Source organism: Vombatus ursinus, unplaced genomic scaffold (genome assembly GCF_900497805.2).
Source record: "Vombatus ursinus unplaced genomic scaffold, bare-nosed wombat genome assembly UNPS02005459.1, whole genome shotgun sequence".
In the NCBI taxonomy this organism is placed as follows: domain Eukaryota; kingdom Metazoa; phylum Chordata; class Mammalia; order Diprotodontia; family Vombatidae; genus Vombatus; species Vombatus ursinus.
In genome coordinates this window covers 1,388,450-1,413,687 of record NW_020945237.1, presented here as the reverse complement: position 1 = coordinate 1,413,687, position 25,238 = coordinate 1,388,450, and the positions used below count along the sequence as shown (strand labels likewise).

The 25,238-nt window shown below is 40.5% G+C and overlaps 1 protein-coding gene across 1 annotated transcript in view; it reads right to left on the bottom strand.

The window, feature by feature from the left end:
- Nucleotides 1-25,238, bottom strand: part of CDK6 (cyclin dependent kinase 6) — a 138,175-nt gene that overhangs the window by 5,880 nt on the left and 107,057 nt on the right. Inside the window, exons 3-4 of the mRNA XM_027847839.1 lie at nt 8,891-8,941; nt 1,347-1,482 (exon numbers count right to left, since the gene is read on the bottom strand). Coding sequence (XP_027703640.1) covers nt 1,347-1,482; nt 8,891-8,941 — 187 coding nt within the window. The remainder of the gene's footprint in view (nt 1-1,346; nt 1,483-8,890; nt 8,942-25,238) is intronic.

Below are 25,238 nucleotides of genomic sequence, written 5' to 3'. Positions count from 1 at the left end.
TATACTGTCTATCTATTCATTCTCTCTATTCAATGTCTGTCTATTCGTCTATCTATCTATCCATCTCATCTTTACATATTTATTTACATCTGGACATGCTTTTTCCTTCATTAGAATGCAAATTTCTTGAAGGCAGGGAATGTTTTTTGTTCTTTCTTATTCCCAGTCCCTAGCACAGTATTTGGCATACAGTAAGTGCTTCATAAATGCCTGTTGATAGACTGAGAAGTGCCAGGCTCAGTGGTTTCTACTGGCTGACAATATAAGTGCTATCAGGCCCCTTTAAACTTCAGGGCCCTGGGGCACAGCCCCAGTCACTTAATCCGAGTGCTGATTCTGGACACCAAGGTTCTTTTAATGTACTTAAGAATAAGGGTAATTGGGGCAGCTTAGGTGGCACAGTGGATAGAGCATCAGACATGAGTTCAAATCTGGCCTCAGCCCAAACACTTGACACTTACTAGCTGTGTGACCCTGGGCAAGTCAATTAACCCCAATTGCCTTAAAAAAAAAAAAAAAAAGAATAAGGGTAATCAGGGACAGCTAGGTGGTGCAGTGAATAGAGCTCTGGCTTTAGAGTCAGGAGGACCTGAGTTCAAATCCAGCCTCAGACATTTAATATTTACTAGCTGTGTGACCCTGGGCAAGACATTTAACCCTGATCACCTCGCCCCCCCCCCCCAAAAAAAAGAAAAAAAGAATAAGGGTAATCAGCAAGTTACTACAGAGTTAATACTGTTTGAGTGGGGGAAAGAAATTCCTTGTTGCAAACACTCTCTGAGTGATGGCGATTCTAGAGGGAAGTGTGGGAGGTGAGGCAGGACAAACTGAGCCTGGGGAGTAGTGGAGCCTGAAAGCCGATGGTCCCCCTCCCCCAGGCACTGGCCGCTTCTCCCGCTTCCCGAGGTGTGGAGGTTCTGCTAAATAATCTCGCTGTTCCATCAAGGTCTTCACCCTTCTCCTCTCTGCTCCCCCCACCATGAGATTCCAGGTAAAATGTCAGATGTTTTCAGTCGACTCTTTTTAGCAGCCAATACTAAAGGGTGATCACTGGCTGCGTCCCAGAAACTGACTGCCAAATCGATTATTGCCCTTCTCCGAGAAGCTCTAAATTTTCTTTCTGTAGACATTTTACATATTTAAAAAGAAAAAGAGAAGTCCACTTCTCTGTGGGCATGTGAATCCGGACCTGCAGTCCCACTATATCCCCCTAGAGTTGACCGTGGCTGCTGCCTCTCCTCCTGGCTCTGCCAGAGCCCCCATGTTCCTTGGGCCCTTGTCCATTCCACCCTTTGCACGTCTGCTGTGGTTCTGATCTGGCCTGCTCGCACACAGGGGCCACTTACCATAAGTAAGTCTTTGCCTAGCTCATCGATATCTGTTACAAACTTTTCAATCGGTTGGGGAGATTTTGCATTGAAAGCCTGCCTGGGAAGGGCCACATCATTTGGCCAGTCTTCTTCACCTGGAAGTCCAATGACACTGGAAAAGAGACAAATATGAATGTCAGTTCTGGTCAGAACCGGATGCTGCTGCAGCTGTAGCAGATATACACCTCTAACCCTCTCCTCTCCCCAGTTTAAGACCAATAAGAAAGTAGTCTGATGTTCAGAACGAAGCACTGGGTGACAATAAACTTAAAGCTACAAGAGACCTTAGAGGTTTTCTAGACCACCTCCTTCACTTTACAGATAAGGAAACTGAGGCCAGAAAGATTATGTGATTTGCCCACTTGGGAGCATTAAGGAGGTTTTCAGGAATAATTTCATTTCTATTAGGGACACAGAAATGGGAGGTAGCGTGGTACTGTGGAAAGAAAGAACACTAACTCTGGAATGAAAGGTTCTGGGTTCAGATCTCTCCTGATACTAGCTCTGTGACCTTGGCAAAGTCACTATCCTCTTTGGGTCTCATTTCTCATGAACTGGTTAGATATGATGGCTTCTGAGTTCCCTTCTGGCTCCACCTTTCTGATTCCAAATTGCCCTCCTAGACGATGGGTATGTATCTGGGGTTATAGGAGACAAAACTCGAGGGTAATACTTACAGGGAATTATAAATGTGCTAAAATACTTTAGTGAGAGATATCATATAAGGAGTATGTTATATAAGGGATACCATCTAAGTTACAAATTTACAACTGTCAGAGGACAAACCTGCAAACACTTAATGATGGGAGAACATGTTCAGATATGGTTATGTGCATTTTTAAATGGAGACCAACACCCCAGGTCATTTAGATCTCCCTAGCATGCCCGGGCTGAAAGGGCAGAGGTCACTCACAGGCCCAGTCCCCCAGACGATCAGTAGGAGGCTTTTGGCTGTTCTGCTTCCGACATGTACCTTATTCACTCCCTCCTTAGGCAGCCTGGTGGTACCCTGCTTGAGGGGGAGGGGGAGGGGAGGGGGAGGATGTGAAGCTCACCATATTGGTGCTGGACTAAGAGAAGATGTCCCAGAGGTACTTTCTTTCCTCAATCACACCAATGATGAATGTTCAGATCCCCCAAACTCAACTAAAGCAGGGCCCCTTTGGACATCAGCATGCTATTCTATGAATTTGGAGCTGCTGGGGAGGTCTGACCATAACCCCCAGAACAATTACATTAAAAATCCAGATGCATCATTGGAAAACCCAATGGCATAGGTCATATCCCGTGCCCAGAATTACTCTTAGGAAGGAACAAATTCTATTGTATTTGAAATACATATTGGTATTCCAAAGTAAAAGAACCGTTAGATAAAGTGGAATTAACTGTAAGATAAAGAAACATTCATTTGTTGTTACTGAGTTCATTCATTATTATACTCTTTCCTTGGACATCAGTTCTATAGGAAGGAAATATTTCTCACTTTAAGCAAACCAAACCAAAAACAAAACAAAACAAAAAGCCAGTGAATTAATACCATATTAAAAAAACTGGACTAATTTGCTTCCTTTTTTTTTTCTTTTGAGGCAATCAGGGTTAACAGACTTGCCCAGGGTCACACAGCTAGTAAGGGTCTGAGGCCGGATTTGAACTCAGGTTCTCCTGACTCCAGGGCTGGTGCTTTGTCCACTGCGCCACCTAGCTGCCATTGAATCTGCCTCCCGTGAACACGTGATATGATGCTATCTTATTTGGAAATTATTTATGCTGACTGATGAAGAGCTAGCTCCATTATGGATTAAAAAGAATAGGGATAAACAAGAAGCCTCATGGAACTCAGAAAAGAACCATTTGCTATTACAGACTCTGGATTTGTAAGCTGGGCATTGGTAGGCCTTGTTAAGGATGAGAAATGCTGGGTTCATGGTTATTAAAACCAAAATACTTTTTAAAGCATTACTTTTTTTTTAATGAACAAAAAAATTAGTTTTCTTTCCCATCCACTCCCCACATTTGGGAAAACAACATTAACAACAGCAAACCTTTGTAACAGATAAGCACAGAGAAGCAAAAAAAATTTTCACACTGGCCATGTCCTGGGATGTGTTGCAAATATTTAACAACTGCCTCTCCAAAAATGCAAGACATACTTTTAAATGTAATCTGAGTTATTAACATTTTCTCTATCACTTTCCTAAGTCTAAATAATAAAGCAAACAATAAATCAAAATCTGCAGTGTTTGCTGATTTCCAAAGTATAAATATTCACTCTGAGAATTTTAACAACTGGCTCCAGCACATCTCTGGCCATGTCCAAATAGCATGTGTCTCATCCACCCTGAGTCAGGAGATGAGGAGCATGCTTGGTCATCAGTTCTCTGAAATCAGGGTTGCATACCAAGAATAATAGTTTACAAATGGCGTTGTCTGTGTGAAGTTGTTGTCTTCAGGCATGTGTGTGTGGGCATACCAAATGTATATGTGGAAGCATGCTTTTTCATGAAGGAATGTATTTTCTCATGGATCCACTTTTCATTATTCTTGGGATCTTGGCAGGATTATCCTCCTCCTCATCTTTTACTTAACACCCCAACCTTTGGATCTTACCTGGCAGCCGCAGCAAATGGCATTATGACTACACCCTGTACAAGTGTGTTCCTGTGGCAAGTGTGAGGTCAGGACACCCTACACTTGGCCTTGCTCAGGTGCAGCTGAACCAAGTAATTACAAGCTGAGCAAAGAAAGAATCAAAGACTTAAAAGTATGTGTGTGTGTGTGTGTGTGTGTGTTAGTATACTTAAGTGATTAGGAATGACTGGATTAAAACTACATGAAAATATGCTTGGATATCAAGGTCTAGCATAGGAATTACTAAAAGACAAAGAAATTCCTCTGATATTTCAAAGATGTGAGTAGGCAATCGTGTGCCATCTATTAAGACTGAGCATTCATGAACAGAGTTGAGCACCACAGGAAAACAAAACTTAAAAACAAAAGAATTAAGAATCACTGTGAATTATTAAAGAATATATTCACTGGAAGGGCCAATGGAAGAGGAAGGAGAGGGGATATTTTCTGAATTCAAAATTTTAAGATATTTTCCCCTCCTTTTGCCTTTGACTAGCTTCTATTCTTCCAATAACTTTTACAAAGGTATCACCTACCAGTTCTAATGATATCTAGAATGTATTATTAAAACCAGTTTAATAAAGTCTCTTATCTGTAGGACTTTCTTCAATATTCCTTAATGGAATTAAGTCTAGAGAAAACCAAGCAATGTGGTCATCCATTTCATAGTTAGGGCATTCACAATGGTTTTTTTTGGGGGGGGGAGGGAGGGGGCGAGTTGTAGGGGTTTATTAGATCTAGGATTTCATCAGTGTAGCATTAGAAAGTAGCCTGAAGTGCATACCTTTTGACCTAGCAATAGCACTTCTAGGGCTGTATCTCAAAGAGATCACACAAATGGGAAAAGGACACCCACATGTACAAAAATATTTATAACAACTCTTTTTGTGGTAGCAAAGAATTGGAAATTGAAGGGATGCCCATCAGTTGGGGAATGGCTTAAAAAGTTGTAGTACATGAATGTAATGGAATGCTATTGTGCTGTAAGAAATGATGAACAGGCTGACTTCAGAAAAACCTGGAAAGACTTGTATGGTCTGATGCTGAGTGAAGTGAGCAGAACAAGGAGAACACTGTACACAGTACACAGTGTATGATGACTAACTTTGATAGACTTATCTCTTCTTAGCAATGCAAGGATCTAAGACAGCTCCAAAAGACTCATAATGGAAAATGCTATCCACATCCAGAAAAAGAACCATGGAGTCTGAATGCAGATAGAAGTATACTATTTGCTCTCTCTCTTTTTTGTTTCTTTTTTTCTCATGGTTTCTCCCATTGGTTCTAATTCTTCTTTACAACATAACTAACGTGAAAATAGGTTTTACATGAATGGATATGTTGAGCCTATATCAATTTACATGCCGTCTTGGGGTGGGGGGAGGGGAGAGATGGGGAGAAAATTCAGAACTCAAAATTTTAGGGAAGTGAATGTTGAAACCTAAAAATAAATAAATAAATTTATTATTAAAAAAAAGTTGCCTGAAGAAGGGGTTGAACTCAGGTTTCCCTGATCCTAATGTTTTCTTTTTAGTCACTATATACACTATCTACTGGAAAGAACAATAACATCTATCTATCTATCTATCTATCTATCTATCTATCCATCCATCCATCCATCCATCCATCCATCCATCCATCTATCTGTCTATCCATCCACTTATCTATGGACATTATCATCTGAAACACAGAGAAAAGAAATATATGACTTGTCAAGATCCCCCATAAGGCCAGTGGCAGGAGGAAGGCTCAGAACCCAATTCTCCTAATTCTTGGTCTAGGGCTCTTTCCATCAAACCATGGTGCCTCTCCTAAAACCATGTTACAGAAGAAAAGCACTCAGAGTATGGTTTTCAAAAAAGCACTTTTGAGTTTTTAAAAGAAATGTAAATTTTATGAAACTCACCAAGTTACTTTCTCTCTTTAAAGATACCTAAACAGAGCTTTCTTTCCCTCTCCCCCAATTTGTGGTAAAAGTTATTTAGTCTCCTGTCAACTTCCACTGCCAATATATAGGAGAGTGGTGACATTCTGATAGGCCCATGACCAGGACCTTGTACCAAGCTGCAGCACTGAGACAACTGATTGCTGCTTTTAACAGCTGACATTCACCCTGGCAAGTCTGATAGTACACAGAGCTCTACAGACTGGACCGCTGGGGGCCTCTGAGGGTAGGGAGAAAGAATTTTTCAAGTATATTGTAAATGACACTAGGGTGCAGTATTGGCCTTTTTTTTTTTTTTGACTGTTAGGGCCTTTGGAGCCTGCATATTAATGGTAATAATTAGAATATCATCGTCTATGAGCCAGTGTCAAACACCAAGGAGCAAAAACACACTTTAAAGAAACACTGTTGAAAACTTTACCATTATCCACCCTCTCCCTTTGGCATCCTAGAACTGCCAGGATTTGCCAAAATGGGAATCTGTTTGCAGGTTTGAAAGCCTAAGGACTCCAATCTTTCCTGTCAAATTTCCTTTCTGGTCTTTCTCATTGGCTTCATCCACTAACAATATTAAACTGACTAATAAACTAAAAGGTTGGTAGCCAGATACTGCCACCAGGTAACCAGAGACATTAGTGAGGGAAAACAGAAGGTCTTCAGTGTTCAGTACATGCAGTTTCAGGAAAGGCCATGTTTTCTCTAAGTTAGAGGTTCATGAACTTCTTAAAAAATAATTATTTCAATAAATTTGGTTTCCTTTGTAATCTTATATATTCTGTACATTTAAAAATAGTATATTGGAGAAGTCCATCAGCTTCATCAACTTGCCAAGGGGGTCCACAACACAAGAAAGGTTAAGAATTCTAAGCAGAGAGGCCTTGGGAGCCATATGTAATTTTCTAGTACTCTTTATACAAGGACTCTGTCCAACTGTCTGTCATCCCTAGAATGCTTTCCTTCCTCATCTTTACCTCCTGGCTTCCTTCAAGTCTCAGGTAAAGTCCTATCTGTTACAAGAAGCCTTTCCCCATCTGCCTTAATGCCACTGCCTTCCCTCTGCTGATCACCTCCAATTTATCTCGCATACCCCTTTTATTTACATTGTTGTGCCCACATCATCTCCTCCATCAGACTGGGACATCTCTGAGAGCAGGGACCATCTTTCCTCTTTCTTTATATCCCTAATGCTTACCAAAGTGCTTGGCATGTAGTACTGTTGTTGTTAATAATAAATGCTGTTGATTGATTGAGAAGACATGCATTTGAGGCATACTGAGCCGTAAAATGCCTGTGATTATATACTGGAATGTTCAAAGAAGGGAGAGAGAGAGAAGGCCAAGTCTAGAGAATACCACTCTCAAGCCTGCTACACTGAACTCGTGAGTCTTACAAAAATATTTAACATTCTCTGTGGGACTGCACACTTTGGTGGCCCCCCACATAAGGCTGAACCTTGATTGTATAAGGGTTAAGCCTATCGAGATCATAAGGCAAAATGATAGTGAATGGAGCTGTGAGAACAGCACCAATAAGCAAATGGATGACGCAGGCCTGCATAATAGGTCCCTTTGGATGGAAACTTATTTAAATGGGGGCACTGGAATACTTCTGGCCCTGCTGTTAATAAGCTGGACACTTTTCCAATTGGACAGATTAAAAATATGTATCCAAAGTCAGTGAGATGATATATCCAGGAATTATCAGAGATCAAAGCTGAACTGTTCTCCAACTGTTTCTATGTATATATCTCCACTCCCTTCCAATTAGAAATGGGTTCGGCAAGTGCCCAAGTCTAGAGAAAAAAAAAAAAGACTATGACCACACACTACATGCATGTATACATACACTATACATGTATACAGACATACACAGGAGATGCTTCAAAGTTAGCAAAACACCACACAATAGGTATGTGTGAGGCCACCATGGTTGGGTTGAAAGGGCAATGGACTTGGGGCCAAAGGCCCTGAGTTCAAGTCCCAATGCTGTCACTTACTGTGTGACCTTGGGTTAATCAATTAATCTCTCTAGGCCTCAACTTCCTCATGTGTAAAATTTAACTCTTAAGGTCTCATCTTGATCTAAGTGTACAAGCTAGAATCAGAATTTGAACTGGAAGGAATCTCTTAGGCTTGATTTCTCTAGGGTTCTCTCAGTAAAATAAGAGAGTTGGGCTGGATGGTCTCTTAAGGTCCCTTCTGGTTCTAAATCTAGAATGCTGGCAATTGAAGGAAGGCATTGGTTCCACATCTGTACAATGAGGGAGATGGATGGGATATTCTCTAATCTCCCTTATTTACAATCCTATGATTTCATTCAAATCCTTTAATTTTACAGTTGGGAAATGTGATACAGAAAAATTAAGCGGCTTGTTCAAGGTCATCTAGCTAGGTAATATCAGAATTAGGACAAGAAAGCAGGCCTCCTGAGACTTAGTTCAGCTCTCTGGAAAAAAAAAAAACAACAAACAAACAAGAGCCTATATATGGTACCCATCAGAGAGCTTCCTAGGCTGGGAATGTGTGTATGACATCCTTAGCATGAAGAGCTCAGATGGAGTGATGGAGGTCAGGTGGGCAGAGAAAATGCTCAAAAGGCTAACAAATCAATTAAACCTGCCCAGTGATGATGGCTGGGGAGTAAGAACGGGAAACACATTGACTGGATTTGCAACAGTCAAAACGGGGCAGCTGGTTCACAGGCAAGAGACCTCCTCCAGGAAAAAGGGACAGAAGCCACTGTCTGATGGGCTCCACAGAGAATACTGGCTCCCCTCTCCCCACCCGCAACAAACCCAACATATGACTTGGCTTTTATGCTGCACAGTTACTAACACCATCAACGACAGCATTTTTGAAAATGGAGGCAAGATAGACACTTATTTTCACGGACAACAGATGAAAGCCACTGTGATTTTCACTGACATAACACTTGGGTTATTACTTACTCCAAGATTTTTCCTAGTTGATCAACATCTGAACTTCCACGAAAAAGAGGCCTAAAAGAATAAAGAAATATTTAAGCATGGGAGTTTCTCATATTATATTTCATTTCTACTGTCATCATAATCTTTGAACAGAAGGAAAAATATTCTTCACAAAAGGGAAAGCTGAAGCAGTAAAAGGGCATTCCAGAAGTATTTTGTAAGCAATTTTGGTAAGTACTTTACCCCGATGAATGCTGATGTTACGGCTTCTCCTCTTGTACTTTCAAACCCAAGAGAGTCAATTGTGGAGGCATATCTATAATTCCTGCTACTGGGGAGACTGAAGCCAGTAGACTGCCTAAACTCAGGAGTTCTGAGTTTTAATGAGCTAAGCTGGGCCGGTGCGTGGCTATGTCAAGTACCCTTTTGGTGAGCTACTGAGAGTAGAGGACCACCAGCCTGCCCAGGGAGGGGTGAATTGGCCCAGGTAAGAAACAGCAGGTCAGAGGTCCTAAGCCAGTCAGTAGTGGGATCATGCCTGTAGCGTGGCCACTGCACTTTCAGCTTTGGTGAGATAGGAAGACCCAGTCTCAGAAATACAAAACAAAACAAAACAGAACAAAATAATCACCCCAAAGATAGAACTCATTTCCCAATTTTTAAAACCAGTGGGCCCCTTAGAAAACAATTCATTTTTAGAATCTTTTAAATGAGAATTCTATGTATAACCAATACAACAACAACTATTTTCAAGTCTTACTTTTCCCCATCACTAAAGCATGGGAACTTGGGGCTATTTTAAGATGGCTCGTTGTCATGTCTCCTTCTTGTTCAAACAGTTGCTAAATTTTGCCACTTTTTCTATTCCCAGAACTTGAGAAACCACTCTTTTTCACTGCTCCCCTCAATTGATGATGGTAACAAGTTGTCTTTATACACATTATTCTACCCACATTGGTCCCCAACTTGGTATTTTACAGTGACTACTCATTTAAAATATGAAACTCTCACATTTGGGCTTCTAGCATCCTACATATGTCTTTACTTTGTCCTGCTCATTATTTCCTCACTAGCTCTCTCTGGTTTATTCAAACTAATTTTCCTGTGTTTCTCCATGTTCTCTGGTTTTTGGCTCAGTGCCATGCCACTCCTCCCACTGTTCTCCCATGATTTTAAAAGCCTCTCCTTAGCTAATCCACCATCCTATTATTCAGTGTTTAGTTCTGAGACCATGTTCTTCAGGAAGCCCTCTCAGACTAGGAAAGAGTTAATTTAGCAAGAAGAAGAATCCCAATCTTCTAACTGGTTCCAATTTCTAGGGTCTTCCTTCTACATCAGTGGTGTCAAACTTAACTAGAAAGGATCCCAGTGTACTGCATATTGGCTTAGAAAACCACAAATTAACATCATCTATGTCATACTGTACTTTTATTTATTTTGTTAAACATTTCTCAATTACATTTTAATCTTGTTCTGCCACACTTGGGGAGTTTTTGCAGGTAGGTTGGCTTTGAGTTTGCCATCTCTCTATACAATGTCTCCTGCAGTTGACCCTTCTCTTCACTTATACCAAAGCCATCCCACTTCAGACATTCATCTCTTCTTGTTTACTTGTGGAACCTACTACTCTAACTTTTTTATTACTGCCAAAATAATGTCCCCAATTTTCTATTTTTATGACCAAGTCATTACTCTACTAAAAACACTAAGGTGTTCCTCAATGCTTAGTGTATCAGCTTCTGATCATGGTTTAAAACTCTTCACAATCTGGTCCTAACCTACTTGTCCATTCTTACCTCCTATGGCTCGTTTAATGGAGTCTTCATTTCAGTTAAAGTATACCAAAATTTTTGTTCTACCCACCTCTATATGCTCTGGCTCAAGATCTCCCTAGTGTCTACAGTAGACTTCTCCATTACTGTTTTAAAGACCCCTCCTTAAAGACCCAAGACAATCAGGCTTCCTCAATAAAGCTTTTATAACCCTACCTCCAGGTAAAAGTGAGCTCTCCCTCCTCAAATTTCTCAACATTCCTTTGCTCATATTTCTCCTTTACACTTAGCTCACTTTACTTTGTAGTATAGGTATTTGTATAGTACTTATTTTCGTATCCTCAGCCTAGTATGATGTTTTGTATACAAGTATTTAACACATGTTTGGAGAGCTTGATCAAAATGCCAGTAGTCCAATCTTATCTTCCAGTTCCGTCCCAGATTTCCAAGTATAGTGATAGCATCTCACACTGATCTAACTACGGGGTTTATTGCAAGTTTATAAACTAATCTGGTAGACAATAGATATTGAATACGTATGTGTATTTATCCACTAATCTTTGCCTTACCACCATCGCCCTAAGTTTCCATATCAGATCTGGTTTTAGAGAAGAATGCAGTACACATTGAATGCAGAGTTTTATAGGCTGATTCTGAATGGCCCAAGAAAGTGAGGGTGTGTGGGGTTTTATATTGAAGCAGCTGAAGCAATTACAATTTTTTTTTTACACAAATGCACCAATTCAAGATCAGTAGATCCCAACCACCATGGAAATATACACCCCAGGAAGAGACCAGATAGAGATAAAGGAGTTATTATTCTTATGGTATTAGAAGCTATACTTAATGGATTCATTGGTAATTCTAGTTAACCCTTGCTGCCTTCCTCTGGGGTAAAGAGGCCCTGTCTAATTAGATTTCATCATTCAACCAAACTAATACAGCTCTCCAGGCCCTAGGTCTGTAAGAAATTTGCATACTCCCTCCTTGAATAGGGGATAATAAATAGGAATAAAATTGATCAATGGCATTTTCTGCATAACTTCTTCCCCAGAAGAATTAAAAGATTCTATAGGTAACCAAAATCCTTTTACAGGGTTTATAATCAATGATCTACACAGTTCCTTCACTACTCTACAGGTCACAGAGAAGCTTCAGAGATCCTTGTTTCTTAGAATTCCACCCAACGCCAATACCCCAAATGATTAAGACCAGAGGTATGACTATTAAATGAGGTGTGGCCTCTCATCTTCCATGTTCTACTTCTGTCCAGGCCTGCCTGGCTTGTAAGGACAGGCAAATCTGTTAAAACATTGGTGACAGACAATTTCATTCAGCATCTCCAGTGTTCAAAGCCTGGGCAAACTAAACTATGTAACTGTTGTCAACTCTAGGTACTTGGGATCAGGAAAAACAGTATAATCAATAATAATCAACCAAGAAATACTTGCTAAGTATCCATTATATATAATGCACAGCATTCAGGACTGAGGATATTGCATTGGGAATCCTGGACCATGAACATCACTTGCATTAACTATTTTCGTTAATGAAAAAATTTTTGGTAGTACCACACCTGTGATTTCATTGGCTCAGGAACTTCTGTAAAGGAAAGTCCCTCTATTCAAGAAGGTCTGCAACTGCTTTGATGGTACAGTCTTAAAGAGCTGCCTTGTGGCAGCTAGGCAGTGCAGTGGAAAGAACATTGGCCCTGGAGTCAGGAGGACCTGAGTTCAGATCTTGTTTCAGATACTAGCTTGTGTGACCCTGGGCAAGGCACTTAACCCTGACTGCCTTAAAAAAAAGAAGAAAAGAAAAAAAAAGAGTTGCCTGGGGTACTTCAAGGTTAAGCAATTTGCCCAGGGTCACCGTATGTCAGAAGAGGGATTTAAACCCAGGTCTTCCCAGCTTTCTATTGAGTATACCAACAGCACCTAGATTGAGAGCTGGAAAAATCCATAGGAATTTAAGTCTGTTCTTTTAACTTTTTAAAAGACGTCTCACTGATATTTATTTTTTAAAAGAAAGGAAACATTTTGTCACTAGTTCTTTATAATCCCTGGTGTGTTCACACTAATCAATACTCTGTAAGCATGTATCATGTGGTTTCAATATATTTCAGTGACTTGGTGGTCCAGGTGCCAGTCAGTGCTTTGCCATAGTGAGTGGGAATTGGGACTTGCTTTGCTTTAACTCAAATAAATTTATCACGACTCCAGGCTGATGCTGAATCACAAAATTTGAGAGCAGCGAGGGATTACAGGGTTGTAGATTTAGAGCTGGAAGCCACTTGAGAATCTCTTTGCCTTTTCTGATCACAGGCTACACGTCTGTTAAAAAGAAAGGGTTGAACTAGATGGACTATCGACTTTGAAGTCCCTCTTCTAACTCGGCGGTGATGACCTGTGACCACTGTCTAGTGAGCAGGAAAGAACGATTCCCATGTCCCTGAGGAAGACCTTGTGTGTGGGATTGGGAGGAAGCAGATCTGTCTTGGCTTGACTGACATGGAACCCCCTGAGGTCTGCCAGGTCATGCACTTAGCTCCCATGGGATGGATATTTCAGTGCACACAAAAAGGCACAAGATAACAGGGAACGGGCAGCCATCAGTCTGAACTTGAAATACCTGTCGGCTTTAGAAGCTGCCCTTCCAAGGTTCCTCCTTGACTCTGGGATCAGCTAATCAATTTGCAGTTGATCAGAATGACGAGGTTGTTTGTGGTGGTTTTGTGAATAAGTTGTATCCATCCATAAGAGTGTCAGAGGCCAATGGAAACGTAGGAAGAGTAATGAATAATATTCCTTGAAGAAATCTTGGGCACGTTATACAGAAGTTGGATAGTCCCCAAGATGGAAATCTACCTGTACGATCTGTAATTTGTTGGCATTTTGCTGAAACCTGGTCCTGAGGATCGCTGACATTAGGATCACAAAAATTGTATGGTATATGAATGTTTACCATGTTGTATATTGTGTTGCACACATTGTCTCATTTGAGCCTGACAACGACTGTAATTATTATGATCCCTATTTTACTGATGAGAAAACTGAGTCTTTGAGAGGTAAAGTGATGTGCCCCTGGTCAAATACTCAGTAAATGTCAGAGGCAGGATTTGAACCTAGGTCTTCTTATATCCAAATACAACAGAATATAAATAATATGTGGTTTTCTAAGTTAATATGCATAGGCAGGGATCCTTGTGGTTTACTGGCCCTCTTTCCATCTGATATCACTACAGTATCAGAAGTTACCTTTCCAAAGACCAAGTAGCCAGTATGTGTCAGTGGTGGGATTTGAACCCAGGTCTTCTTGACTTTCCATCTGGCTCTCTATCCACTAGGCTATGTTGTTCTCCCTCTACATGAATATATAGTTAAAATAAAAAAAAATAAAGCCTTTCATAAGGCTGACATGCCTCACCTTTCTACCACAACACACAGCCGAGCTGGGAGGAGTCAAAAGAGGAAGATGGAAAGATGGGAGAAAATAAAAATAGAGACAAATCAGAACATGTCCACAGGATGGTAACCAAGTGAGTGAAGGGTTTCAAGATGATGACATACAGGGAACTGGGGATGACTAGCCTGACAGAGAGAAAACTTGTTGGGGAATGTGCTCACTGTCTCCATGTGTTTAAAGGGATGCCCTGTGGAAACGGGATTGGACTGGTTTGGCTTGGCCTAAGAAAGAGGAACTAGGAATAATGAGTGAAAGGTACAGAGAAGGAAGGGTTTGGGCTCCATGTTGAGGAATGTTTTCCACCTAGAAGAACCACCCCAAAGTAGAAGAGGCTATTTTAGGAGGTAGTGGATTAGCTCCTTACCATAGGCCTTCAAGGAAGTAGCTTGATGACCAATGGTTGGAGATATTGTCAAACAGATTCCTGGTCATGTTCAAGTTGGACTAGGTAGACTTTGAAGTCCCTTCCCTCTCAGATTCTCTTTGCATGTAAGAGAAAAGCACTTGGTGGCTAACTCTTTTCCCTGTTAGGATTAGGGAAATTCAGTGATCTGTTATCGAACTTTTTGCATTCCAAAGGTTGGCTCAGGGATCCCCAAAAGAGATGACTCCAGTCCAGCATAAGGTTCTTGAAGTGAAGGGAGGCCTGCTATTGTTTTTTTCTTTGTAAACTTAAGAGTATAGAACTCTGCCAGGGTCATTGTAGGCACTTGGATAAATGCCTGCTTGCTGAATGAATAAATCTTCCTAGAGAAAGTGGGGAATCCTTTTTAGGAAACCTGGTCAATCTGGACCAAGAAAAACATGTTTTTCTGCCCATGAACATGGTGCCCATGGTGAGGACAACCATAGATTTCTTAGTGTCGCCATATCAAAAGGAAACACTTAAAAGAAACCATCTCATCAGCCGTTATGTAGGCTCAGGTACACTGGATGACAGATTTGATCATTCTTAAACAAGATAAATAGCAAACATGATATTTTTCAAAAAGCAGCTATCCTATCAGCCGAGTTTTTATGTCCTCCTCCGTGTTTTGAAAAAAAAATGACAAAACATGAAAAATCAACTGCATTTGCAACATGATGAAATAAGTTATTCAGGTGCCCAATTTTATCAGTATTTTAAAATAATCCTTTTGTAATACAGAATACAATTATAGGTTATTAAGTTGTATTCCATCATATATTACCTAAAATGAGAGTTTTAAAAATGGGTATGTTTTGACTGCACACATGTATAATCTATATCAAACTGCTTCCTATCTCAGGGAAAGGTGAGATGAGAAAGGGAGGGAGAAAATTTGGAACTGAAAATTAAAAAAAAAAAAGTGAATGTTAAAAACTGTCTTGGTGCAGCTAGGTAGTGCAATGCATAGAGCATTAGCCCTGGAGTCAGGAGGACCTGAGTTCAAATCCAACCTCAGATACTTAATAGCTGTACGACCCTGGGCAAGTCACTTAATCCCAATTACCTCCTCCCCCCAACATTGTCTTTACATGTAACTAGGGAAAAATAAAATATTATTAAAAAGTATATGCTTTCTGACTTTTTTGAGTAGGGTTAATTGATGGTTTAGATGAACAAAGGGTTTTTTAGATCATAAATTATTTCCCAAGTAACTCCTTTATCTGTACTGGACCCCATTTCCACTTTTAAGTCTCCTTAAAAGTCTCCACTTTTATTCTCCTTTTATGTTATTCTTTTTCCTTCAAAGTATTCACTCAGTGTTTAGAATTTTTCTATCCTAGTTCCAAACTCTTCTCTCCTGGCTTTCCCATTCTCTCATTCCCCATTTGGATTGGAATCCTGCCTTAGTTGCTGAAGTAACAAGCCTAAAGCACAGATCTGACCATGTGCTCAGTAAACTCCAGCGACCCCCTATCATCTCTAAGATCTAATACAAACTCCTCTGTTTGGCCCTTATAAGCCCTCCATGACCTGGCTCCAGTTTACCTTTGCAAGCTTCTTGGTTCCCTTCCCATACTCCATGGCCCTCTTCATCTTTGCACAGGCTATCTATTCTCCGTGTCTCCGTGTCTAGAATGCACTCCCTTCTCATTTCTGCCTCTTAGAATCACGAATGTCCTTCAAAGCTCAGTCCCAACCCCATCTCCTATGTGAAGCCTTTCCTGATCCCCGCCAGCTGCCACTGCCTCCCTGTTTGAAACGAGCTTGCATTTATTTTGAATATGTTATGTACCTACTGGTACGTGTACAAGCTTTCTCAGTGTACTTGAGACCAAGGACTGTTTCATTTTTGTCCCTGTATCCTCTGCATTTAGCACTGTACCTAGCACACAGCAGTCACTTAATAAATACCTGTTGCTTGGTTGACTGATAATGCCAATAGGAACTACAAAAAATCCTTCCTGTGCCATTGTTTTAATGAAACTGGCCAGACCAGCTTTTAGGAGTCAATCTGTTTGTTCAAGTAAACACAGCTTACACACCCGCCCCCCCCAAAAGTCAGCATTTCTATTAGTCTTTTTTTTCTTAATAAAAAACCATTTTGAGCAATTTCTGAATGATTCCTTTAAATCACCTCTTCTAAAATTTTATAATAGTCTATAATGATAAAGCTTTGGTGACAGAAAAACCTCTTAAATTATTTCAGTATGAGCATTTTCCCTATAAGTCAAAAGGAGATCATAAGAGTACAATGGCTAAGCTGCCTTCATTTCAAGCTTTGGCCCCATCAATTCCACTCTCACATCACCTCAGGCTGTTTCATGCCAAAACAAGTATGATTCTTGGGATTTTTTTGGGAGGGGGGAGGATTTTCCTCATAGCTACCTTGATTTGGTATGAGATGAAGCAATACTTTAAAAGGGTTATTTTATTTTTTTTTGGTATGTGTCACCTTTTGAATGCTATTCCAGGGCATTCTAATAATTCAATATGGCAGAATATCTTTATTACTGAACCCCTATTATAGAAAAGGCCACTTTGATAGCACAGGGTAGCCTTACTCTTGAGTATGGCTAATTATTCAAATACTCAGATGGCAGAGAATAGCTATTCACCCATCCATTTATCCATATGTTGTGTTACTATATGGTGATCTCCAGAGTTATATTTTGAAATTAAATATATTATATTTACATTGTATGTATTCCATATTTACTTGTGTATAGTGGGGTCATCCCATATGCTCAGAGATGACATTCCTTGTTCCAAGTAACCAGATATAAGTTTTGGGAGGGCCTGCTTTCTGCCCTGTGAATTACTCACCACCAATGGGCTTGCCCTTTGAGGTGATGAGAAATTCCTTTATTGGCTTGAATAGCCGGGAGAGCTGATGACTCCCCTCAAAACCTCTTCCTTCCCACTCTGAATCACTGTAGGATCATCCTGAAGTGCTTCCAAAGAGCCAAGTGGGGAAGAGGTGGCTGGCCCTATTTCTTCACTCTGTCCTCTAAGTGGCTGTTAGCACATAGCATCTAAAATGGTTCTCTGTCTTGGCAAGGTTGAACTTGGGTTGGGTGGCCTCTTTCTTGTTTTTTTCCTGATCTGAGGTGAACAAATACCTATTCCAAGATGGATATATCCAGGATTGGATGAGACCTTGTAAACTGAGCCCTCGAGGTCCCTGGCCTCACTGGATTGGAGTTGAATGGCGTCAGGGAGGAGTCCCCAGCATATATTCCAGTGCTCTTGGAGAGGACACTGACAAGAGGATTGTCTTAAATCTGGCTGCTTTCCCAGAAGACACAGACTAGGACTTGTTTGGACAGTGCAGAGCTAAGGTGAAATATAAAATGTCTAATTAACAATACTCCAAACAGCCTGACGTTTTACTGAGTTTTAAGCATCAGCTTCCCAACAGACTGTAACGACAGTTATAAAATCGAATTACTAATCTTGTTTTAAAGTTTGGTTTCTGTCAAATGTATTCTTGTGAACGTCCTGTGACTGGCATTCCTTCTGTGTGTAGCAAGAGATTACCTGGTCCCCTATCTGATTCACACTGTACAGTGGAGTGCCTTTTGTGCCCCATCTTTTCAGAAAATACTGCATCATGAGACATAAACTAATTTGCTAGAAATAAGGTTGATCCTGGTGAGCCTTTAAGAAGGCAAACAGTATGGAAAAAAAGGGAACTGAACCCCTCTGATTAGAGGTGGGCTCCCCCAAGACAATATGGTCCAAATTGCACACCCAGGTTTCCTTGGTGGTGAAAGATCAGAGGATCATAGATTTTGAGTTAGAAGGGACCTTGGAGATCACAGGGTTCAACCCCATCATTTGACAGATAAAGAAACCTAGGCCAAGAGGAGTTAAGTGGCACTTAGGGCTCATGTAGCTAGTAGGAAGTGTCTGAGATAGGATTTTAATTCTTCTTGACTCCCAGTTTTATACTTCAATGCACTACCTCATAGGATCTCAAGGGCCTGGGAAAGTACTCCAGCCCCGGTGGGCCCGGGAGTAGTGTCTTCAAAGTTAGATGTATTCCTCTGATGGAATAGAAGCTACATGAGGGCAGGCACTGTTTCATTTGAATCTTTATATCCCCAATGCTCGGATAGACTGATTGAGCTTAATTTCCTTTCCTCTGGAGTTATTTCTAACCCAACGTACCAGCAACCTCCTATTTGAAAGGATGAATGTCAATAATTCCAATACATATTATCTTGATACATGAGATAAAGGTCCATATGGTCCTGAACAGATGACTGTGACACGCTGCTTCTTCTATATACACAACTTCAATATAGTTCCTCCTTCACTACTTATTAAAATATTTATGGTGACTTTATGCGTCAGTTGGTTTACAAGGCCCTGGTTCTAGGATTCATTCATTAAAACAAACAGCTAAAGAACACATGAATACATTCACAACTTCAGCGAAGCGTGGAAAACAGCATTTAGAGATGGGACATGTTTATGAGCAGATGAGAAGCTTTTGTGCTTTTTTATGTCTGCTAGAGAAAGGAAATGATTCATACACAGTGGAAGAAAAACGATGTCTCCTTTTTGATTTTACCATTCTTTTGTTGTAATAAAGGTGAGGGAGTCTTGTGGCAGGTGGTAGGACGCGTCTGTCTGTAACTTGCATTTGCCTTGTGGAAATGCTTTAGCTACTCTTTCTCACTCAGAAAGACAATTCTTTATAGACAATAAAAAGGTTCTTCCTTCTTAATAAAAACACCTGTGGAAAAGTATAACCCAAGGGAGTTCTATGACTTCACAGCTCATTCTTTGGCATCGTCTATCTACAGGCTCTCTCTGGTGAGGCTAACACAGAATCTCAGCGTTGGGAGGGCCCCTAGCTCAACCCATGTAGAACCCTTCTATAGTATTGTTGGCAAGTGGTCATCTATCCTTCTGCTGAAGACCCCAGGCAGGGGGAACCTTCTTGCTTCTGAGGCAGCCCATTTTTCACTTCTGGATGCCTTTAATTGTTGGGAAGTCTTTCCCTATCTCAAACCTAAACTTCCCTCTCTCTAAGTTCTATCCACTGCTCCTGGTTCTTCCCAAGCAGAACAAAGCTAAACCCTGCTGAATCCTATTTCAGTTTCTAAATCTTCAACTTCCGATTTTAAGACTGCTATAGCTCTCTCATTACCTGGCTCATCTCTGGCACACATTCCAAATTTTACATTAAAATTGATTTGAGAGTCATCACTTTTTCTTACAAGGATACAAACACATATATATGTGAGGCTGAGGGTTAATTTACAGAGAGAACCTAGGGCTTGGAGTCAGGAGGCCCTGGATACGAGTACCGACCTCACCATTTACCAGCTCTGTAACTTTGGGCAAGTCACTACCTCTCCTGGATGCTGTGATGATCAAATGAGATAATGTGTATAAAATGAATACTAGCTGTGATTATTTTGCCAATGTTGAGTGACTGGACTATATATAGCATGTGCTTTGTACTCCACAAAGATCTATAATGCAGGGGCCTTACTCTCATGATGAAAAGAGGTCTATATAAATGTATGCAGAGAGATTCATGGATTTTTAGAACGAGGAGGTCCCAAAGAGTTCATTAAGTTTAATTCTCCTATTTTATAGAACCAGACAAGGTTATGTGAATTGCCCATGACAACACAAGTCACAAGCAGAGCCAAGATGAGAATTCAGGTCTCTCAACTGCTCGGCCAGCGCTCTGGCTTCTTTAACATGAAAAGTTAAACAATACATTTTACCCTTCTCGCCTTATAGTCTGTGTTCCAGTTATACCAGCCTCCCCACTACTTTACACACATGGTCCATCTCCCATCTATGTGCCTTTGCACTGGCTGCACTCTCTCCTCATCCCTGCCTCTCCAAATACCAGGTTTCCTTCAAGGCTCAGCTCAAATTCTATTTTCTTCATAAAGACTCTCCTGGAACCCTTTCATGCTAGGTCAGCCCCTCCTAGAAGTACCTTGTACATTCTCTGTTTGCTCATGTACGTGTTTGCCTTTTCTTTCATTAAAACATAAGCTCCTTGAAAGGCAGGTATTATTTTCATTTTGTCCTGGACATCCAGGGCTTAGTACAGCACCTCAAAATATACATATTTATTGACTGACTGAATACAAGACAGTGGAATAGATAGTATTATGTGATAACATGCTAACTATAAACATTCTCTCAAAGGAAAGAGAAATCACCATGAACTGGAATGGAGCAAATGGGACCAGAACTGAGCCTTGCAGGTACTACTCTGTTGCTGAATTTGGTCAGAAAGAAAGGAATGAGGCAGATTCCTGATGAAGGAAAATAGCCTAAGAAAATACACATAATGTGTAGAGCAGTCAGGCTAGAAGAGAGAGGCGTAGGTGACAGAAACTGGAGAGGTAAGTTGTGGCCAGAAAAAAATTAGGAAATTTAATCTGAAGATAATGAGTTGTGAGCAAAAGAGCGTGAGAGCAATGTGTTATCTTAGAAAGATTAATCTGACCGTTTGTCTGAAAAGAAGGCTTGTCTTATCAGACAAGAACAGCAGTTAACTGAACAATGAACAAACTGAGGAACTGAGGTAATTTGGGCTCAGGCTAGTAGAAAGGAAAAGCCAGGAGAGAGACATAAAGAAGTGAGGGGCAGTGTGGCTTGGGAGACAGAAGGCTGGCCTTGGAGGAAGAAACCTTTGGGTTCAAGCCTGACCACTGGTCTATCCTAGATGGGGCACCCTGGAAAATCACTGACCCTTCCTTAAAGTGACCTGGGATCCTCTCTACGACTTTAAGTTACAGATAAGCTGCTAATCAGTGGAGAGTTTCCACACTGGGTGTTTCCTATGCTGATGAAGTAATTGATCTGAACTGATGGTACTTGGTGAATGACTGGAAAGGGTGCTTTGTGAACCTTTATGTGCCATACAAATATGAAATACCAACAACGATAACCACTACCATTGCCAAAATAAAAGAAATTATAAAAATAATATAATGATGAAAATAATAAGAGAGAAGAGGGAAAAATAAGAATCTAAGAATATTTCCAGGTGTTGAGTCTGGGTGATATTTGGTTTCTAGCCAAAGATTGGGTATTGCTTAAGAATTAATAATAGAACTGCCTTTTAAAAATCAGATTAGAAGGCAGATAGACGAAAAATGGAAGAAATACTTTTTGTAAGTTATCTGTATTTATTAAAAGGCAATGAGCAACAAATCAGTTGAAGAACCTATTGTTATAGCATGAGTCTATAAAATCCATCCACAGAGTCAGGATTTTAAAAAATATCCTTATAAATATAGCACCCTAAGCCCTTCCAGTCCCCCCACTGACTCTTAAAATCCCCAGTTTCCATCAAGAGTCAGTTCAAATGCCACTGTCTATAAATAGCCTTTCCTGATCCCCGTGCTACTATTTCCAGCCTACTCCAAACTACCTTTTCCCGTGCAATAGAATGACAACCTTCTGAAGGCACACACACAATTTCACTTTTACCTTTTTATCTCCAGGACTTGAAGTACAATGTCTGGCACACAGCAAATGCCTAAAAAATGTTTGCTGATTGATGAGGTGAGATTCTGGGAAGGACACAGACTGCATGTGACTTTTATCACTATATGGAGCATGTGCATCAATGAGTCCAAAGATCTATTTCTAAAATGTTTGAAAAAAATTCTATTTCGTTCAAACTTTCTTCTCCCTCCCCCAACCATGAACAAAAGAAAAATAAATCCTCTGTTACAAACATGTATAGTAAAGGAAAACAAATGTTCACATTGGCCATCTCCAAGAAAAAAATATATGAGATCAAAGATCTAGGGAATTATGGAACTATATTCTTTGCTTATCCTACTGTGTTGTGTAAAATGACACATGAACTCCATCACCTGGGTTTCAAGGCTACCCATAATTTATCTGGCTATCTTGTACTCCAAAATTCCAAATTGGAATTTTTTGATCTTTCCCAAACTCCTCAGGCCATCTCCTGCTTCTCTGCTTTCTCGCCAGTTGTCCTCCATGGATGGGATACATTCCCATCTCATTCTTGACTTTCAAATTCTTTATTTTTCTCTAAGACTCAGCTCTACCCAGATCCCAGCAAGCTGTTAGCATTTTCATATTATTCTCACATAACTTTGTTGGATTTATTTTTTGCCTCCTTCAGTCTCTACCAAGAATTTATATATACATATATATAACACATACCATAGGCTCCTTGAGTATAGAGACTGTTTATTTGTATTTATGTCTTTCTATACTCAGGAACTAGCACAGTACTTTGAGTATGGTAGGCACTTAATAAAGGCTTGTTTATTTGAATTAAATGTATCTTGTCATCTCTATCAGACTAAAGTTCTTTGAAAGGACAGGACTCCTTTTCTGCAGAACTTCAAAATACATGTTGCTTGTCCTTCGTTTTTTGAAGAGGACCAATGACATCACAGATGTCGACTTCCACATGAATTGGATTTAAATCAGGCAGAGTTGAGCAAAGTTGTCAGCCTCACTCTTTTTTTCAGTCATCGAAGTCCAGTGCCAGGACCAAAGTCAAAATGGCTGGTGATTGCCTGGGGTGCAGTTGGTGACCTTGGCATCTCCAATATCTGACAGAACTCCACAGGACCTGTTTCAGCCACCTTCATGGTCACTGGAACAAATTGGTCTCATCTGCCCATTCCACTGAGGGAAATCTTCACATGCTTGGGGTAGACATTGCCCTAATTCACTGATAGGTTTGAGACCTGTTTGTTGCCCTCAACCTGGTATAGCTCATTTGCCCAGACAGTTTTATTGGGGTGTGGCTACAGTTTCATGACAGGCAGAAACACCAGACAGATGTACATAGAGACTGACTGACTAATGATTGGTCATCTCACAAACAAAAACCATCACATAGGCATAACAAGCTTATGAAATTCCACCTCTGCACCTTGGGTATTCATCTCATTTCAGGTGTACAAGGCAGGGATGGGCTAGTAGCAGGAAAGGAGAAATTCTGAGACAAATGAGTGGCAGACACACAACAGAGAATGTGAAATTTAAAAGGGGTGGGAAGAGGAAAAGGTGAGGGAGGAATCCACAGACTAAGCAGGAAGATGAGCCTGCAGAGAAAAACCCAGAAAGAACAGAATGAAGTGAAATACAATGAAAGCATGAGAAGGGCCAAGGGCAGAAAAGTTGGGCAGGCAGATGAATTCTGCAGAAGAGAGGCAGAGATACCCAGATTAGCAGACATCTGGCACTCAAAAGGAATGATAAGGCCATGGAAGATCTGACCATTGGAGGGGACTGTGGTTCCAATGGAAATGAATAACAACATAACACAGAGGGGGAAAAACCCAAACAAACCCAAAGAGCTGTATTAATTTTTTCATGTTACCAGATGTGAATAATTTATTTTCTCCACAGAGAGCTCATTTTTAGTGAACTATGAGTAACTTCCTCTAAAGAAACGGCTGTCTTTCATTTCAAAATTGAAAACTGAATTAAAACTAGAGTTTAATAGACCATATACCATTTCTGAAATGATATGGCAGAACTTACTGATGATAAAAAAAAACAAAACTTCTCTTCCAACTCCACGAAGTTAGCATGAGCTAGGATGACATATTATAGGCATTGGAAGTTAAGGGGATATCAATTCTTTGGGTCCATGCAATTTCTCATTACAAGGATAGACCTCATGGCTAAGCAGAACAATCTAATATCTAAGCCTACATCTATAGGTTTGGACCTGCGATTTCACCAGGGTAGGTAACCCAGTGAGTAAACTCCTTCCCCCAATGCAGATCAGCGATTACTCTGAAAGGTATAATCTTAAGAGAGTTGTCTGGGACACTGAGAGTCTAAGTCACTTGCCCAGGGCCATACGGCCAGTATGGGTCAGAGATAGGACTTAAACTTGGGTCTTCCCGAATGGGAGGACCGCTCTCGATCCATGCTGCCTCTCATATTTATGTGCATGTGTGCATGCATGCACAGGCATATATTTATTGTATTAATACCTATTTATCATGTATGTGAAAAGCCAGAACTTCTTGTTTTAAAGAAAGCTTTAGAACTAAGGGAAGAATTTTGAGTAAACTCTAGAAGAATGTACTTTTTTTTGGCCTTCTTGTTGAAAAATTCATTTTACTGCTGTTAAGGAGTGGGAGCTGGGGGAAGACACAATGGCATTTGTGGCCTGGGTCTCATGTCACTGCGGCCAACAGAAAGCCCAAGTGGGGATACTGAGGAACCAACTGCTTTTAGCCTCTTCCCATGAAAGTGTTTGTGAATTTTGAGAGTCTGTCAGTTTGGGTCATCATGACTCCTGACACAGTGATGCCTAGTCAGCTGAAGGAGACTGGGTTGTGGTTAGTTAGTCAGGGAATAGGATAGAGAAAAAGAGCAAGGATTCTCTGCTCTGTCAGACAGCTGTATTCTAAAGTCTTTCATAGCACCCCTCAAACCTGCAAAGGGCCAGGGCCATCTAGATGAATATGGTGGAGGGACAAATCAAGATGTTCTGTTGTACCCCTAAATTCCTCCACTGACTTGTAGCTATTAGCATAGAAGCAGGGAGGTACAAATAATAACAGCAGCTAACGTTTAAAAGCCAACATGACTTAGCAAGGGAAGGGAATAAGCATCTCTTTAGTGCCTACTACATGCTAGGCTCTGTGCTAAGTGCTTTACAAATAGTATCTCATTTAATTGAAAACAACTGATTAAATTTGGAGAACAAGGAATGGGAAGAGTCAAA